The sequence below is a fragment of the Microcaecilia unicolor genome, chromosome 1 (assembly GCF_901765095.1).
Source record: "Microcaecilia unicolor chromosome 1, aMicUni1.1, whole genome shotgun sequence".
Classification (NCBI taxonomy): domain Eukaryota; kingdom Metazoa; phylum Chordata; class Amphibia; order Gymnophiona; family Siphonopidae; genus Microcaecilia; species Microcaecilia unicolor.
This window is the reverse complement of record NC_044031.1, coordinates 772,068,775-772,088,818: the sequence shown is the minus strand read 5'-3', so window position 1 is coordinate 772,088,818 and position 20,044 is coordinate 772,068,775. Positions and strand designations below refer to the sequence as shown.

Here is a 20,044-nt window from a genome sequence, read left to right as displayed (position 1 = left end):
AAGCAATTCCATTACTGGCTCATGTTTCCACCTGACTCTATAAATCAGTGGTGTTTCGGTCAGTCAAACCTACTTCCGGGCAGTCAAGAAAGTCGGGTCAACAGGCACAATGCTACCTTACAAAGCCGGGCTCAAGGCGACCTTGATGACACAGTTTTGAGTGACTTTCTTGACTACCCCAGAAGCAGGTCTGACTGATTGAAACATCCCAGATTTATAGTGTGAGTGTCGGGTGATTTAAGCTTTTACAGCGCTGGCTCTTCTGGAGCAAGCAGTCACTTCACATTATGTTTCATTGCTTGAGTTAAGAATTTAGCATTTAATAGTAAAACATATTTTGTTAAATGTGTTTGTTACCTTAGTTTGGGCAAACGATTGACCATATATCTGAAAGCTGGGACTTGAAACATCTGAGGCTGTAAGAGGTCCAATGACCTGTCCTAAATGAATGTCTGATTCCTCCCTGTTCCCCTTTTACTATTAAAGCGATCAGATTACAGTCCGATTATAGTCTGTCATGGAGTTTTCCTCTCCTTTTTTTCTATTTGATATTTAATTGTTGGAGCAGTCTTTTCTCCCCTTTAACTTTGTGACGAATCCCAAAGGATTCCATGTTACTTACCCACAGGCAGTGGCGTACCAAGGGGGGGCGGTCCGCCCCAGGTGCACGGCGCTGGGGGTGTGCTGCGCGCCAGTCAGCGTCGTTGGTTTCCATGCTCCCTCTGCCCCGGAACAGGAAGTAACCTGTTCCGGGGCAGAGGGAGCATGGAAACCAACGACGCTGACCGGCGCGCGGCACCTCCCCCCTCCCCCCCCCCAGCGGCATGCACCCGGGGGGGGGGGTTCTTTCGCCGGGGGGGGGGGGGGGGGCCTCTTCTTCGCCGGGGGGGGGGGGGGGGGGGGTCACGCTGCACGGGGGGGGTGGGGGGGGCACATCGGTGATCCGCCCCGGGTGTCAGCGCCCCTCGGAATGCCACTGCCCACAGGGAAAAGAGATTGATACTTTGTATTTTATGATTTATGTTATCAGGCTAAATGGTGTGGGTTCCCCCAGAAGCAGCATAGCGAAACAGCACTGTCGGGGCTTCTACACACTCCAGTCTGAATTGGGGAGTTTATATGCTCCGCAAGCTAAGTGTCTTTTGTACATATTTACACATATTTGCACTTTTTGATATGTTAAGTTTAATGAATTGCAATATCAGGGTGGAGGTGGTTTCAGTCGATGATTAAACCTATGCACGTCAATAGAGTCACCAAGGGAGTGATGTGAATATCCGTGCAAAAAGATATGAGACTCCACCTTGCTGCTAATTGCAAATATTCTGAATGATTTTCTCCTTCATCTATATATTTTAGTAGCCCACAGGGAAAAGCAGCAGGCTTTCCACAAATCTACCTTAATAACAATTTGTGGGTTTTTCTTCTGGGAATTCGTCCAAATCTGTTTTAAACTCAGTTATAACAACTGCTTCTACCATATCTTCTGGCAACAAGTTCCAGAGCTTAACTATGCACCGACTGAAAATATTTTCTCCAATATAGTGGAAATAGAAAAAGTACAGAGAAGGGTGATGAAAATGATAAAGGGGATGAGACAACTTCCCTATGAGGAAAGGCTAAAGCGACTAGGGCTCTTCGGCTTGGAGAAAAGATGGCTGAGGGGAGATATGATAGAGGTCTATAAAATACTGAATGGAGTGGAATTAGTAGAAGTGAATCGCTTGTTTACTCTTTCCAAAATTACTAGGCCTAGGGGGTACACAATGATGCTACAAAGTGAATAGGAGAAAATATTTCTTCACTCTGGAACTCGTTGCCAGAGAATGTGGTAAAAGCAGTTAGCTTAGCAGGATTTAAACAAGGTTTGGATAGCTGCCTAAAAGAAAAGTCTCAGTCATTATTAAAATGGACTTGGGGAAAATCCACTGCTTATTTCTAGGATAAGCAGCATAAAATGTACTGTACTGTTTTGGGATCTTGCCAGGTACTTGTGACCTGGATTGGCCACTGTTGGAAACAGGAAGCTGGGCTTGATGGACCTTCGTTCTGTCCCAGTATGGCAATAATGTACTCTATAAAACTTCATGACATGACCTCTAATCTTCTTGCTTTTTGAGAGAGTAAACAACTCAGGGACGGCTCAACCTATGGACCAGGTGAGACAGGGTGCCAAAATCCCTGTCCAATCTACCTTCAAACACCTAAAGGGCTAAATGCCGACTGGGATTTTGGCAACCTTTATCAGCGCCCTGAGCCAATGTCTCAGCTGGTCATGGTTTGAGGGGGGGGGATGAGAGAGAGAGAGGGATATGCTAATGCAAAAGTTAGCTCAGAGCATCACAGTCCTTTGAACAAGCCCTGAAACAATTGATTCGTGTTTACGCACCGCTGTTGACAGAATGCTATCTGCAATGTTACTTATTAGCCAGAACTAATAGGGCAGTTAGAACGCAGTCTGCACTGTCATCTACATGGGCCACACCAAAGGGATCTGTGCTGTCACTTAGGTGCCAAGCAATGGTGGAGAGGGCAGGACACGGTCTGATATTCAGTACGTGGGCAGAATGAAGAATAAAGCCTGTACCATTACTTACGTGGGTTGCACTGCTGGGCTACATTCAGAGTTTACTGTTGCATGTAATTCCTGCATGTTATCTTCTGAGCACTGACCTGTGGAGCTTTCAGGGATACAGACAGGTGTTTCTGGAAGAAAGAAAAACACCAGGATCTGTGGTGTTTATAAGACTTCAAATATTCATGGAGGAAACTTGGGAGGCTCAACATCCCATGGTCCCTCAGCCCAAGCAGCACTCTTTTTAGCTACAGACTTCCACAGGTTCAGCCACTACCTAGCTGAGCTTTAGAGAGTTAGTTACTGCTGTGTGTTATGACCCTGTAGGATTCTTTACTTACCAGGTGAGCAAATTCTACCATTACTACTATTTTGCTTTTGTAGATGTTCCTTATAACACACTGAACACATGCCATTTGTGCGAGGGTTCCCGAAGAATCCACAGCCCATGGAACACTGCAGGGGCACCTGGTTATGGTTTGTTTCTTGTGCCATACTCATCCACCGTTAACCTGAAATATATACACCATTTAACCACCTAAAATGTACAGATATTTAAAATTACATTCCTGAATGCTGCCATAATCACCCCAAGAAAACCACTACATACTGAGAAACCTACACCCCAAGCACCCTACTCCACTCAGCCAGAATCAGCTACCCTCCAACTGTTCCACACCAAACCACAAAGAAGCAACCCAATAGAATAAAGACTCCACGGTGGGGGGGGGGGGGGGGGGGGGGGGGGGATGTTGTGGGGATTTAATGAGATTCTATAGGGTGAGGAACTATAAGAGTCCAGGTTCCTCACTACTTGGTTGACTCTATTATTGCTGTTTTGGATTGTATTTTAGGGGGGAGGGAGGCTGTTTACTACTGTTTAGGGATAGGGAGGAGACTAAGGGGGGAGGGAGATGTTTATGTTTACAATTTGATGACATTCAACATTGTCAGTATTCTGTAAAGTTGATATATCACTGGAATTAGACACTGGATCTTTGTGTATTGGCCAACTTGTCATCAATAAAAATATTTTACAACTAGACTCCACAGTCCTTCTATGATGCAAAGAAAGAAGAGCAAACTGAGCCCCAGGGAGTGAAAGAAAGTGTATTGATTCCAGATAAAATACCAACATATAACCAATTTTCAAATATTTATCAGGTGACAGCTAAAATCCATTTGGTTGGCTGATGGCTCAAGCAAAAGGATTGTGCGGAAAGAGTTGGAGAGTGAAACTGAAGAGTTGGAGAGTGAAACTGATCAATTTCCTTTTTTTTTTGTATAAGAAAAACAGAAGTATATATATGGGTGCTAAGAAATACTGATTTCTGAATAAAACATGCTCCTTGGATAGGAAGGGTGAGAGAGATTTGTGTGAATACATTTTGCTTTAGTGAATTTGCCAAAGTTTAGAGTGAAAGACTTATCAGTGAAGGCTAAATATATAATCCTCATATATGGAAATCTGATAATTAGCTGTTTTCTTCTAGCTTTAAGTCTGTTCAGACCCTACAGAAATCTGTAAGCTATGGGGAAGAGGGGTGGGTTTGGGAAAGGCAGGGGAGGGCGAGTGGGAGCAATGTTGGACCTGGAGGTGGAGGGGGAAGAGAGAGAGCAAAGTGGGACCCAGCCTCCACTTATACATAAGTCACAGCATTTGTGGTCATTTTTAGTCCCAAAACTGCCCTAGTCTTATACATTAGATCAACTTATGAGTACAAATGGTATGTCTCTGCTGTCATTTACTGTGATACTGTGAGAAGGGATCTTAATGATCAGTAAGTAGCCTCAGCACTTCCAAGATGCATTATTCCTACTCCTGAAAGGTTGCATTTTTCATCGCAAAGCTCATAAGTTGAAGCCTGACCCAAGCATATCAATCTTCAAATTGTCTTTAATTCTCTAGAATGTCTTCCTTTCTAACAGGCTAAAGGTCTCTTGCAGAACAGGAGGTTCATATTTGGGGTTTGGCAGACTCAGGATATCTGATTCCCTATGATTACAACCTTGCGTCTTCAGCTACTTCTTCCATGAGTTCCTGCTAAGAGTACTTTAGTTCTTGGACAGACTACTTCTGCTACTCAGTATGCTGTCTTTCTTAGACTTTTGGATTGCTTACTACAACTTCCTTATAATCCATTCAGGGGAGTGGGCTTTTGGGAATCCTAGAACCTTAGATGTTTTTAAGTTCTGAGATGTTTTCTGCATGCTTGGCCCACATGCTCTCAGGTGGTTAAAAATAAGCAGACATCACTTAATGTGAGGGTCAGCCTCTGCTAGGCCCAATTTCCTTCCTCTTACAACCTAGAGACTTACTAGCAAGATCTTGGTTCAATCTCCAAGTCATTTCCATCAGGATTGCTTCTGCGCTAAGATCAGCCTCAGTGGAGTGTCAAGGATTTTTATCAGTTTCTCCAATTATAGGCCCATTTTAAATCTTCCTTATACATATAAAATTTCAGAATTGGTACTTTTTCTCAATTGCTATGGAATATGGATAATTCAAATTTTCTTCATGGCAATCTGGATTCTGGCCAGGTCATAGCACCGAAACAATCAACACTGGTTTCCTTCGTGAACTTCACAGCATTATTGAAGGGGTAACATTGCTTTGGTAGTCTCTCTAGACTTACCTTCTGCTTTTGACCTCATGGACAATACTTTGGCTTTCATTGTGGTCTTTCTGGGACAGATCTACAATGGTTTGAGTCCTTTCATCATCGCTCATTTTCAGTACATATGTCATCTTCACAGTACTTCAGTGTGGTGTTCCACGGGGTCTGGTACTATGTCCCCTTCTCTTCAGTGTTTCCTAAATCCATTAACTGTTTTAGATCAATCATGTGGAATTTATTATGCTGCTGACAGACACACTTAGATGATATCTCCTCATGATTAAACAACAATCTTTTAGTACTCAACACTTCTAAGTCCACTGCTAGTTGGATTGCTAGCCATCATGTTAGGCCCGTGTCTGTCTGCTTTGATGGTTTCACTTATACCTTTAGTGAATTCTGTTAAACATTTGGGCATTATCCTTGACTAGTTCCTCTGATTCGCAGGTGAGTTCTATTGTCTAGTGATGTTTTTGGTCCTTCTGCCAATTTCAATCGATTTGTGGTCTCCAAAACTCCTCAGCTCAGGTTACGGTGCTGTATTTCATAAACATAGTAGATGACAGCAGAAAAAGACCTGCACGGTCCATCCAGTCTGCCCAAGAAGATAAATTCATATGTGCTACTTTTTTATTTGTGCTGTCCTCTTCAGTGCACAGACCGTATAAGTCTGGCCAGGCCTATCCCCGCCTCCCAACCACCAACTCTGGCACAGACCCTATAAGTCTGCCCAGCACTATCCCCGCCTCCCAACTACCAGTCCCGCCTCCCACCACCAGCTCTGGCACAGACCGTATAAGTCTGCCCAGCACTATCCCTGCCTCCCACCACCGGCTCTGGCACAGACCGTATAAGTCTGCCCAGCACTATCCCTGCCTCCCACCACCGGCTCTGGCACAGACCGTATAAGTCTGCCCAACACTATCCCTGCCGCCCAACCACCAGCCCCAGCACAGACCGTATAAGTCTGCCCTAGCCTCCTTAGTCTTTCTTCATGGCGGGGATGGGACGACTTTCCTATGAAGAAAGACTAAGGAGGTTAGGGCTATTCAGCTTGGAGAAGAGACGGCTGAGGGGAGACATGATAGAGGTATATAAAATAATGAGTGGAGTGGAACAGGTGGATGTGAAGCATCTGTTCACGCTTTCCAAAAATACTAGGACTAGGGGGCATGCGATTAAACTACAGTGTAGTAAATTTAAAACAAATATCGGAGAAAATTTTTCTTCACCCAACGTGTAATTAAACTCTGGAATTCATTGCCGGAAAATATGGTGAAGGCGGTTAGCTTAGCAGAGTTTAAAAAGGGGTTGGACAGTTTCCTAAAGGACAAGTCCATAAACCGCTACTAAACGGACTTGGAAAAATCCAAAATCCCAGGAATAACATGTATAGAATGTTTGTACGTTTGGGAAGCTGCCAGGTGCCCTTGACCTAGATTGGCCGCTGTCAGGGACAGGATGCTGTACTCGATGGACCGTTGGTCTTTTCCCAGTGTGGCATTACTTATGTACTTATGAAATCTAATATTCTGTCCTCCATTACAAAACAAATTAACTTGGGAATGTATCATGTGATCACAATTACTACTACTAGACGTACGCAGTGCTGTACACATTATATACAAGTACTTTATCCCTAGTGAGCTCACAATCTAAGTTTTGTGCATGTAGCAATGGAGGGTTAAAGTGACTTGCCCAAGGTCACAGGGAGCTGAAGTGGGAACTGAACCCCGTTCTCCATGATCACAGCCCACTGTATTAACCATTAGACTAATCCTCCACTCCCAATTATTTTACTGCAGCTGGATTTCTTCCTATGTCATTCCTATTTTTATTTCTATTTGTGTTTCATACACTGCCAAATCTCCCGAAAGGATTCAAAGCAGGTTACAGAAAAGAGTAACCTACCAATATGAGGGAAGTTTACATCAACAATATTTAAAAATTTGCATCTGCTAAACAATCTCATTGATTCATATCTTATAATCGTACTGAGGTTAATTAAACAAATGTCTTTAAGACTTTCTTGAAAGCTAAATACCACTGAAATCTAATTTCCCGAAGAAATACGTTCCAAATCCCGACAGCTTGAAATGAAAATGAGCTCTCATGGATAGATTTTAAACATATTTTTAGGATCTGGAAATCCCGTTTGTAAGGTGTGTCAGAAACTTGACGCTATTCCTAATGGTTGGAAAGTTCAGAATTCAAACTGTGAAGCAATTTAAAAACCAGGCAGGCAATTTTAAATTTAACGAGCTGTCGAATAGGTAGCCAGTGTAAATCCCACATAGAGGCAGTAACAAGAGTCAACTTTGCCAAAAGGAGAACTTCAGGACGTGTGGGTAGTAATGTCCATCGACCAGCAGGTGGAGATAGAGAATACAGAACTGAGCACCACTACATCGTCCTGTGCTAGCAGCCCAGTTCCTCAGTATTGTCCTCAAGTAATAAAGAAAGAATACGCCAATAGGTGCAAATCAGCAACCAGTCAAGTCAGCCACTCGAATGCACTAAAGGCTAAGCCCCTGGATAGCAGGAACTGAAGATAGAGCCGTAGTGCCGCCAAGGAGGGCGTAAAGCCATGGGAGGGCTCCTGGAATAGAGTGAAGAATTAATGGAAAGATTATCACTTAAGACCTAATTTCTCCTTCCATTATGTTACTTTCCACTATTCCAGGACATGTGGCACGTTCAAAAGCAATCCCGACAAGAGTGGGTAGCCGGCCCCATTGCATGTAAAACTAACGCCCCAAATGCAGCCTCCGACTGTGCAACCGCATCCACTTTGTAATGCATACTGAAGGTATGCAGCGAAGCCCACGCCGCTGCCCTACAGATATCCATCGAAGAAGACAGGGAGGTCTCCGCCCAAGAGGGGTAAAAGGGGCGATCAAGAAAGACAAAGACGTAGCGGAGAGACTGAATGAATTCTTTGCTTCGGTCTTCACCGAGGAAGATTTGGGTGGGATACCGGTGTCGGAAATGGTATTTCAAGCGGACGAGTCGGAGAAACTTACTGACTTCACGGTAAACCTGGAGGACGTAATGGGGCAGTTTGGCAAACTGAAGAGTAGCAAATCTCCTGGACCGGATGGTATTCATCCTAGAGTACTGATAGAACTGAAAAATGAGCTTGCGGAGCTACTGCTAGTGATATGCAACTTATCCTTAAAATCGAGCGTGGTACCGGAAGATTGGAGGGTGGCCAATGTAACGCCCATTTTTAAAAAAGGCTCCAGGGGAGATCCGGGAAATTATAGACCGGTGAGTCTGACGTCGGTGCCGGGGAAAATGGTAGAGGCTATTATTAAAAACAAAATTACAGAGCACATCCGAGGACATGGATTACTGAGACCAAGTCAGCACGGCTTTTGTGTGGGGAAATCTTGCCTGACCAATTTACTTCAATTCTTTGAAGGAGTGAACAAACATGTGGACAAAGGGGAGTCGGTTGATATTGTGTATCTGGATTTTCAAAAGGCGTTTGACAAGGTACCTCATGAAAGGCTACAGAGGAAATTGGAGGGTCATGGGATAGGAGGAAATGTCCTATTGTGGATTAAAAACTGGTTGAAGGATAGGAAACAGAGAGTGGGGTTAAATGGGCAGTATTCACAATGGAGAAGGGTAGTTAGTGGGGTTCCTCAGGGGTCCGTGCTAGGACCGCTGCTTTTTAATATATTTATAAATGATTTAGAGATGGGAGTAACTGGCGAGGTAATTAAATTTGCTGATGACACAAAGTTATTCAAAGTCGTTAAATCACGACAGGATTGTGAAAAATTACAAGAGGACCTTACGAGACTGGGAGACTGGGCGGCTAAATGGCAGATGATGTTTAATGTGAGCAAGTGCAAGGTGATGCATGTGGGAAAAAAGAACCCGAATTATAGCTACGTCATGCAAGGTTCCACGTTAGGAGTTACGGACCAAGAAAGGGATCTGGGTGTCGTCGTCGATAACACACTGAAACCTTCTGCTCAGTGTGCTGCTGCGGCTAAGAAAGCGAATAGAATGTTGGGTATTATTAGGAAAGGTATGGAAAACAGTTGTGAGGATGTTATAATGCCATTGTATCGCTCCATGGTGCGACCGCACCTTGAGTATTGTGTTCAATTCTGGTCGCCGCATCTCAAGAAAGATATAGTAGAATTGGAAAAGGTGCAGCGAAGGGTGACTAAAATGATAGCGGGGATGGGACGACTTCCCTATGAAGAAAGACTAAGGAGGCTAGGGCTATACAGCTTGGAGAAGAGACGGCTGAGGGGAGACATGATAGAGGTATATAAAATAATGAGTGGAGTGGAACAGGTGGATGTGAAGCGTCTGTTCACGCTTTCCAAAAATACTAGGACTAGGGGGCATGCGATGAAACTACAGTGTAGTAAATTTAAAACAAATCGGAGAAAATATTTCTTCACCCAACGTGTAATTAAACTCTGGAATTCGTTGCCGGAGAAAGTGGTGAAGGCGGTTAGCTTAGCAGAGGGGTTGGACGGTTTCCTAAAGGACGAGTCCATAAACCGCTACTAAACGGACTTGGAAAAATCCAAAATTCCAGGAATAACATGTATAGAATGTTTGTACGTTTGGGAAGCTTGCCAGGTGCCCTTGGCCTGGATTGGCCGCTGTCGTGGACAGGATGCTGGGCTCGATGGACCCTTGGTCTTTTTCCAGTATGGCATTACTTATGTACTTATGTACTTATAAGATGGATACACATGTCTGGCAGAATGTGCCTTCAGAACCAGAGACAAATCCTTCCCTGCCAAAAAATAGGCTGGGAATGGATGCCTTGGAAGCCATTAGTCCCAACTTCTGCTTGCCAAAAAACTCAAAGTCTATTGGAACGATGAAGGTCATCGGTAGCCTCCAGGTAATGCATGAGCACCCTCCAGACATCCAAAACCCTCAACGAGAACTGATCCTCCACATCCTCCCAACAAAAGGAAGGAAGCTCCATGGATTGATATGGAAGGCCAAAACCACCTTGGGTAAGAAGGAAGGAACTGTCCGAAGCAAAACCCCACCTCCAAACAACGGAGAAAAGGGACCCTACAAGAAAGCGCCTGAAGCTCCAAGACACGACAGGCTGACGTAATCGCCACCAAGAACAGTCTTCAACGTAAGATCTTTCAAGGTAGCCTTACGAATACGTTCAAAAGGAGGATGCTGCAGCGCCCGAAGAACCAGATTAAAGGTCCCATTCTGGACACGGTGCCCAGAAGGCGGATGAAGGTGATCCACCCCTTCAGAAAATGCACTACATCAGGATGCACCGCCAAAGAAGAGTTCTGCAAGCACCCCCGAAAGCAAGCTAGAGCTGCCACCTGAACCTTTAAGGAACCCAGTGCCAGCCCCTTGTGCACTCCCTGCTGTAAGAACACTAGAAAGTGGCCTACGGAAGAAGCAAAAGGGTATAAACCCCTCTCTGTGCACCAGCTCTCAAAAACAACCCAGACTCAGGCATAGGCTGAGGAAGTACAGCGCTTCTTGGCCTGGAATAAGACTGCAATGACTGAATCCGAACAGCCCTTCTTCCTCAGCCGAGCCCTCTCAAGGGCCAGGACGCAAGACCAAAGGGTGAGGGATCCTCCATGGCCACTGGGCCCTGACGGAGGAGACCTCGCTCCTGAGAGAAGCGCAGTGGCTCCCTGTCCAGGAGGTGCACTAGATGCGCATACCAAGGGCACCTCAGCCAGTCCTAGGCCAACAGGATCACCCTACCCCAATGGGCCGCCACTCTCCTCAACAACCGACGTAACATCGGTCACGGGGAAAAGGCATACAGAAGGTTCTCGTTTGGCCATGACTGCAGCAGAGCATCTAGACCCACAGAATCCTGTTCCATGTGATGGCTGAAGAACTGGGAAATCTTGGCATAGGTCTTCATGGAAATGAAATCCAGACAGAGAACACCCCAACCAACTCCCATTTGCTGGGATCCAGAGCTTGCTGACTGAGAAAATCGACCTCCGCATTGAGCGATCCTGCGATGCGCATGGCTGAGAGGCAGAGCAGATGAATCTCCACCCAGGCCATAAACAAGCTGGACCATCGCCAGCTGACTGCTGCAAGTTCCCCCCCCCCCCCCCCCCCATCACTTGTTGATATAGGCTAGTCGTCGCAGTGTCTGAGAAGACCCGAACCGGGGGCCCTCTCCAACATGATCATCATTTATTTATTTACTATACCATTACTTATTGCTATAGCAAAACAGAACGGTTTACATAAAATAAATAATAAATAAAACATATAAAAAACATATAACATCTAGGAAATCCAGTACTTGATAGGAAAGCACAGCAAACCAACTGTAAAAGATCATAACTAATCAATAATAACAATTACAAAATCTTAAAATATATAATAAAATGTAGTTTAGCATCCGGTTTATTTATTTATTTATTTATATTTTTTAATACTTTTCTTTATCCTGCATCATTGTCATATGCATTTTGAAAGAGATAGGTCTTTAACCTTTTGCGAAAACCGGTATATGTATCTTCCAGTCTTAATAATTTCAGGAGACCGTTCCAAAGTGATGGCCCTAAAAAAAAAAGAAAGCAGACTTTCGTGTAGATTCCCATCTAGCCCTTATTAATGATGGAATTACTAATCTATTATCTGTAAGCGATCTAAGGGTACATATCGGTGCATAAGGTATAATAAGATTAGCTAAATATGATAGAATTAGTAAGTGTAATGCTTTGTATGTCAAAATATAGATCTTAAATTTTATTCTTGCTTCAATCGGAAGCCAGTGAAGCTGATATAAGAGCGGTGTAATTCTATCATATTTTGATGCTCGACAAATTACACGTGTTGCCTCCAAAGCCCTTCGTACCACTCGAAGTTCCAGATGATTGATGGGTCAACGTGCCTCCCTCGGAGACCAAGAGCCCTATGCTAGGTGACCCCTGCAATGAGCTCCCCAGTCCAACAAGCTGGCATCAGTTGTCACCACCACCCAATGCAGTATTGGGAAGGGCATGCCCTGACTCTACGACCGGGAACACAGCCACCACCTCATGCTCCATTTGACTGCAAATGTCCAGGCAAGCCAGACGCTGTAGTCCTCCAAATCAGGAGACAAACAACTGAGCAGAGACTGTTGCAGCGGATGCATGTACACCCTTGCCCAAAGGAACCAGGTTCTCAGGGCAGTGGCCAGACCAAATGGGAGGGCCCGGAACTGGAAATGACGGCCCAAAACTGCAAAGTGAAGGAACTGCTGATGCGGCACCCAGATGGGGATGTGGAGGTATGCCTTCTTGAGGTCAAGAGCGGTGAGAAACCCCCTCTCGCATGGACACAATCACAGACCGGAGTGTTTCCATCTGAAAATACACTACTCACAGACACCTGTTAACCTCTTTAAGGTCCAGGATGGGCTGCAACGTGCCCTCTTTTTTGGGGACCACAAAATAGATGGAGTACCGCCCCAATCTATGTTTGGTGGTAGGGACGGGAACAATGACGCGAAGAGCCCACTGACAGGGAGACCTTAAGAAGAGAGGAGCGACCGTGCAGGAGAACTCCAGCTTGTAGCCCTCGCGCAGAATGTCCAGCATCCACTGGTCAGTGGTGATAGTGGCCCACACATCTTGGAACACCTGGTGTCCCCCAATCGGCCCGGATGGGTGGAATTGACTTACATCATTGTGACTGATGGTGGGCAGCAACCACTCGCCCCGCTGTCCTGTAGGTTTCCTGTCTCCCTGAAAGGACGGCTGCCGGGACTAGAACTGCGGCCGCTTGCCAAAAGTTGGGCAACTCAGACTGTACTACTTGCTGTCCCAAAAGCGGGTGCGAGCTGGGCCTGCTGGACAACCGGAAGAATGAGGCTTATCTTTTGGGAGCTGCTGAGGCTTACACTCCTCCAGCTCCTTAACTAAATTGCTAAGGTCCTCCCCAAACAGCGATGTCCCTCAAAAGGGCAACCTGACCAGATGGGCCCAAGCCGACACCTGGTGCTGACCACCAATGATATGCCCTTAGACAAAGCCCTCAGCACATCATACACTGCATCCGCCAAATAGGCCAGGCCCGCCTCCATCCCAGCCACCCTAGACCCACCTCGGCAGCATAAACTTTGGTGCCATTGCAAACAGGCACATGCAACAAAGGAACTGCAAATGGACACCTGCAGCCCAAGGGTGGACACCTCAAAGACCTGTTTCAAGCCTGCTCCAGCTTCCTATCCTGCAGGTCCTTCAAGGCTACAACCGCCTTCAACCGGCAAGGTAGTCTTCTTGGTGACTGCTGTCACCAATGAATCCACCTTAGGAAAGGCCAACTTCTCCTTCTCTTCCAGTACTAAGGGGTAAAAACGAGCCACAGCCCTCCCCACCTTAAGGCCCAAGTCAGGAGAGCTCCACTCCGCGGAGATCAGGTCCTGAATATCCAGGTGCATAGGGAACACCTTGGACAGCCCTCTAAGGAACTTCATAAGAGTAGCTGGCTGCCCCCCCCCCCCCCCCCACAAAAGCCCCCATGAGTTTTTCAATGGAGAGCGCTGCTAGTGCATCTGAAATAAGGGAGCCCAACTCATCCCACTAAAAAAGCCGGAGCACACGAGTGTCATCTCTCTCTACTGAAGGGTGTTCCCCCTCTTCCAGGGGCTCCGCCAGCGAAGGACCCTCCAAGCAAACCGACCCTGCATCCGTCTGCAGCGAGACTCGAAACAAAGTCTTAGTGGGGTCATCCACAGGAACCGACCGTGATCTTTTGTGAGGATGAGGGGACACCCCCTGCCTCCGCACCCCCCCCCCCCCCGAGGCACCAAAATCGGCTTGGCAGAAGCCCCCTGCTTCAGCAGCTAGGCCTAGAGGAGCAGCAGCACAAATTCTGGAGAGAAAGGTATATAAGTACATAAGTACATAAGTAGTGCCATACTGGGAAAGACCAAAGGTCCATCTAGCCCAGCATCCTGTCACCGACAGTGGCCAATCCAGGTCAAGGGCACCTGGCACGCTCCCCAAACGTAAAAACATTCCAGACAAGTTATACCTAAAAATGCGGAATTTTTCCAAGTCCATTTAATAGCGGTCTATGGACTTGTCCTTTAGGAATCTATCTAACCCCTTTTTAAACTCCGTCAAGCTAACCGCCCGTACCACGTTCTCCGGCAACGAATTCCAGAGTCTAATTACACGTTGGGTGAAGAAAAATTTTCTCCGATTCGTTTTAAATTTACCACACTGTAGCTTCAACTCATGCCCTCTAGTCCTAGTATTTTTGGATAGCGTGAACAGTCGCTTCACATCCACCCGATCCATTCCACTCATTATTTTATACACTTCTATCATATCTCCCCTCAGCCGTCTCTTCTCCAAGCTGAAAAGCCCTAGCCTTCTCAGCCTCTCTTCATAGGAAAGTCGTCCCATCCCCACTATCATTTTCGTCGCCCTTCGCTGTACCTTTTCCAATTCTACTATATCTTTTTGAGATACGGAGACCAGTACTGAACACAATACTCCAGGTGCGGTCGCACCATGGAGCGATACAACGGCATTATAACATCCGCACACCTGGACTCCATACCCTTCCTAATAACACCCAACATTCTATTCGCTTTCCTAGCCGCAGCAGCACACTGAGCAGAAGGTTTCAGCGTATCATCGACGACGACACCCAGATCCCTTTCTTGATCCGTAACTCCTAACGCGGAACCTTGCAAGACGTAGCTATAATTCGGGTTCCTCTTACCCACATGCATCACTTTGCACTTGTCAACATTGAACTTCATCTGCCACTTGCACGCCCATTCTCCCAGTCTCGCAAGGTCCTCCTGTAATCGTTCACATTCCTCCTGCGACTTGACGACCCTGAATAATTTTGTGTCATCGGCGAATTTAATTACCTCACTAGTTATTCCCATCTCTAGGTCATTTATAAATACATTAAAAAGCAACGGACCCAGCACAGACCCCTGCGGGACCCCACTAACTACCCTCCTCCACTGAGAATACTGGCCACGCAATCCTACTCTCTGCTTCCTATCTTTCAACCAGTTCTTAATCCATAATAATACCCTACCTCCGATTCCATGACTCTGCAATTTCTTCAGGAGTCTTTCGTGCGGCACTTTGTCAAACGCCTTCTGAAAATCCAGATATACAATATCAACCGGCTCCCCATTGTCCACATGTTTGCTTACCCCCTCAAAAAAATGCATTAGATTGGTGAGGCAAGACTTCCCTTCACTAAATCCGTGCTGACTTTGTCTCATCAGTCCATGTTTTTGTATATGCTCTGCAATTTTATTCTTAATAATAGCCTCCACCATCTTGCCCGGCACCGACGTCAGACTCACCGGTCTATAATTTCCCGGATCTCCTCTGGAACCCTTCTTAAAAATCGGAGTAACATTGGCTACCCTCCAGTCTTCCGGTACTACACTCGATTTTAGGGACAGATTGCATATTTCTAACAGTAGCTCCGCAAGTTCATTTTTTAGTTCTATTAATACTCTGGGATGAATACCATCAGGTCCCGGTGATTTACTACTCGTCAGCTTGCTGAACTGACCCATTACATCCTCCAAGGTTACAGAGAATTTGTTTAGTTTCTCCGACTCCCCCGCTTCAAATATTCTTTCCGGCACCGGTGTCCCCCCCAAATCCTCCTCGGTGAAGACCGAAGCAAAGAATTCATTTAATTTCTCCGCTACGGCTTTGTCCTCCTTGATCGCCCCTTTAACACCATTTTCGTCCAGCGGCCCAACCGACTCTTTGGCCGGTTTCCTGCTTTTAATGTATCTAAAAAAATTTTTACTATGTATTTTTGCTTCCAACGCTAATTTCTTCTCAAAGTCCTTTTTTGCCCTCCTTATCTCCGCTTTGCATTTGGCTTGGCATTCCTTATGATCTATCCTGTTACTTTCAGTTGGTTCTCTTCTCCACTTTCTGAAGGATTGTTTTTTGGCTCTAATGATTTCCTTTATCTTACTGTTTAGCCACGCCGGCTGACGTTTAGTCTTTTTTCCCTTTTTTCTAATACATGGAATATATTTGTCCTGAACCTCCAGGATGGTGTTTTTAAACAGCATCCACGCCTGATGCAAGTTTTTTACTCTGCGAGCTGCTCCTTTCAGTCTTTTTTTCACCATTTTTCTCATTTTGTCGTAATCACCTTTTCTATAGTTAAACGCTAGCGTACTTGATTTCCTAGTTTCACTTCCTTCAATGCCAATATCAAAACTGATCATATTATGATCACTGTTATCAAGCGGCCCTCGTATCGTTACCCCCTGCACTAGATCATGAGCACCACTAAGGACTAAGTCTAGTATTTTTCCTTCTCTTGTCGGCTCCTGAACTAGCTGTTCCATGAAGCTGTCCTTGATTTCATCAAGAAATCCTATGTCCCTTGCGTGTACAGATGTTACATTAACCCAGTCTATATGCGGGTAATTGAAATCTCCCATTATTATTGTGTTGCCCAGTTTGTTTGCGTCCCTGATTTCCTTTAACATTTCCGCATCCGTCTGTTCGTCCTGGCCAGGCGGACGGTAGTACACTCCTATCACTATCCTTTTCCCCTTTGCACATGGAATTTCAATCCACAGTGATTCCAAGGAGTGTTTTGTTTCCTGCAGAATTTTCAATCTCTTTGATTCAAGGCTCTCGTTAATATACAATGCTACCCCTCCACCAATCCGATTCACCCTATCACTACGATATAATTTGTACCCCGGTATGACAGTGTCCCACTGGTTATCCTCCTTCCACCAGGTCTCAGAGATGCCTATTATATCTAATTTTTCATTTAGTGCAATATATTCCAACTCCCCCATCTGCCAGTCCCCGCCCCCCCTAAGGTGAGCCTCACATCCCATGCAACTGGCGTGGGAGCCTCGTGCTCAGCCAAACCCAAAATGGCTGTCGTTCCTGCCTCCTGCTGAGGTGAGGCACCAAACAGTTGAATCGGCACAGGAGGCTTCCTACTGCTGTGACTGAAAACATCCCCCAGACATGCAGACTGAATCAACACCTCCACTCGGAGACACCAGCCTGCACATTGTGCAGCAGCCCGAGGAGTGCTGTCCCCCACAAGAGCAGCAGCGCTTCACCCCTTCTGCGGGGGCTGCCATGCCGGCGAACACACCTGACAGGAAACAGGCGGCGCTCTGCTTGCCGCCGAGAGAAGAAGCATACTGGAGGTGCTGCAAAAATCTCAGTGCTATTTTTTTTTTTAAACCAAAGCACCGGCCAAAAAGAAAGCTGCCGCATCTCTCCTTCGACAACACCCAAGGCCTCACACAAACTCAGGAGATTCACCGTGCCGGATCCTGCGCCAAGGGCCACAGCCACCCCCCTGTAACTGCCGACTAGCCGGTCTGTACAAACTCTCCTTGCCTAAGTCATCCTCAATCTAACTTTTCTTTTACCAGTTGCTGAGCAGGCATGTCGCACAGAGAAGAGACAAGGGAAGTGCAGAATATTCCCAGTGGGAAACACAATATTTCAGAGAGGCCAAGGTATCTTCTAAGCTTCCCAGGGCAGGATTCAGTACAAATACATCATCCACATACAATAACATCATAATGCTTGGATCTTCAAAAAGGGCGCAAATGATCTTAAATAGATATTGAATAAAGTGAGGAAAGTGGGGATGCATTAGTAAATCCAGTTGAACTACCCACTTAAGCCAAAAACCTTCATACCTTGTGCATTGTCAAAAAGAATGAATGATATTATTTTACTGTTTCTTTGATACGTAATATGTTTATTGCTTTGATTTACTTTGTTAGATGCTTATTAATTTTCATTGTTATGGCAATTTATATATATTTTATTTAATATATGTATTTTATTATACACTGATAATTAGATTTGTTGTAAGCCACTCTGTACAGATTTTATGACTGGAAAAGCAGGGTTCAAATTTAAATACAGATGCAGCATAAGATCTAACTCATCCTCATCGTATCGAGCAGTAATTTACTATGCTCCGATTCCAAACAGGAACCAACCCTAATACAGAACATGCAAACTCCTAAATCAGAGAAAAGGCAAGCACATCACAGCACTGTTGCCTGATAACAGACTGACCTCTAAACTCCAGAAAGAAGGTAACTTCACCGTGACTCCCAGGCCAGGAACTAACTTAGCCAAATACAATTACTCCCAGCAAAAAAAAAGGCCCCAAAGCTAATCCCAGTAACAACGGACAGACCCTTGGGCTTGCGGCCCAGAGGTATTCAGTGCAAGAGACTCACTGCATTAAGCTGCATGTAGAGACATTTGGCTACTCACATTTGAGGATGACAATTGCTCAGTTTTCTTTTTTCCTGAGGCAGACATTAGCTTCCTGAGTGCCCTATCATTCTTATCTCCTTTGTGATAAATCTGTGTACAGAACTGCAGCATTCATTCCTTTCTGAAATAGGGAACCAGCAGTCAAATTGTTTCTGACACACTAGAAACAAACAGAATGAATAAATTTAAGAACAACTTTAAGAGAACAAGTTTATACAATCTCTTATGAATTTACTAACAGTAAAGCTTGTTAAAACCAGCAGGGAGGATGAAAGTAATGAAAAACAATTCTAGCTACCAGTACCTTTTGGGGCTAAATTTAAAACTCTATGCTTGATTTTCACCTTTACACACCTTGGAGACCTCTAAGGTCCTCAGAAGGAGCATCACTATCTGTCCCCTCATCAAAAGAAACTGTAGGATAGGATACCCGCCAGCAAGCATTCTCAGGAGTAGCTCTGGAATTTACTCCCAGAAGGCCTACAAGTCTACCTCTATTTCAGGAAGCAGGTGAAAGCCTGGCTCTTCTCACAAGCAGTTAATACATGTGGCGACCAACTAACTCACTCCACACCTGGACTAGCTTGCTGAACACCATGTAACTTAGACCAATTCCTCATACTGTATCTTATTCAACTGTACATATAACTTTCCTGGAGTCACCCATCTATTTATCCCAACTGACTCTGTACCACACATCTTGTCCCCATTTTCATATCTGCACTTGGACCCTGGGTACATAGTTAAATGCCTCATTGAATTGTAGGACCTAGTATCATCTCTGTTATTTCAATGTTCGAAACTAGTATCATCTGTGTTATTTCAATGTTCGAACGTGTGCTTTTTAGGCGTTTCGTCGACATCATGCCGACACTGTATCGTATCTATGTTATTTGACTGTTTGAACGTGTGCTTTTTAGGCGTTTCGTCGACATCATGCCGACACTGTATCGTATCTATGTTATTTGACTGTTTGAACGTGTGCTTTTTAGGCATTTCGTCGACATCATGCCGACACTGTATCGTATCTATGTTATTTGACTGTTCGAACGTGTGCTTCTTAGGCGTTTCGTCGACATCATGCCGACACTATCGTATCTATGTTATTTGACTGTTCGAACGTGTGCTTTTTAGGCATTTCGTCGACATCATGCCGACACTGTATCCTATCTATGTTATTTGACTGTTCGAACGTGTGCTTCTTAGGCGTTTTGCTGACATCATGCCGACACTGTATCCTATCTATGTTATTTGACTGTTCGAACGTGTGCTTCTTAGGCGTTTTGCTGACATCATGCCGACACTGTATCCTATCTGTGTTATTTCAGCGTTCGAACGTGTGCTTTTTAGGCATTTCGTCGACATCATGCCAACACTGTATCGTATCTATGTTATTTGACTGTTCGAACGTGTGCTTTTTAGGCATTTCGTCGACATCATGCCGACACTATCGTATCTATGTTATTTGACTGTTCGAACGTGTGATTTTTAGGCATTTCGTCGACATCATGCCGACACTGTATCGTATCTATGTTATTTGACTGTTCGAACGTGTGCTTTTTAGGCATTTCGTCGACATC

General features: G+C 45.2%; 1 protein-coding gene across 3 annotated transcripts in view; it reads right to left on the bottom strand.

Moving 5' to 3' along the window:
• ZFAND6 (zinc finger AN1-type containing 6) overlaps window positions 1-20,044 on the bottom strand; it is a 72,620-nt gene that overhangs the window by 37,768 nt on the left and 14,808 nt on the right. For all 3 annotated transcript variants that reach the window (XR_003940354.1, XM_030189835.1, XM_030189836.1), the window contains exons 2-4: window positions 18,462-18,624; window positions 2,917-3,087; window positions 2,598-2,706 (exon numbers count right to left, since the gene is read on the bottom strand). Coding sequence is in view for 2 of the 3 variants with exons in the window: in XM_030189835.1 (XP_030045695.1) it covers window positions 2,598-2,706; window positions 2,917-3,076 (269 nt within the window). In the remaining variant the exon portion in view is untranslated. The remainder of the gene's footprint in view (window positions 1-2,597; window positions 2,707-2,916; window positions 3,088-18,461; window positions 18,625-20,044) is intronic.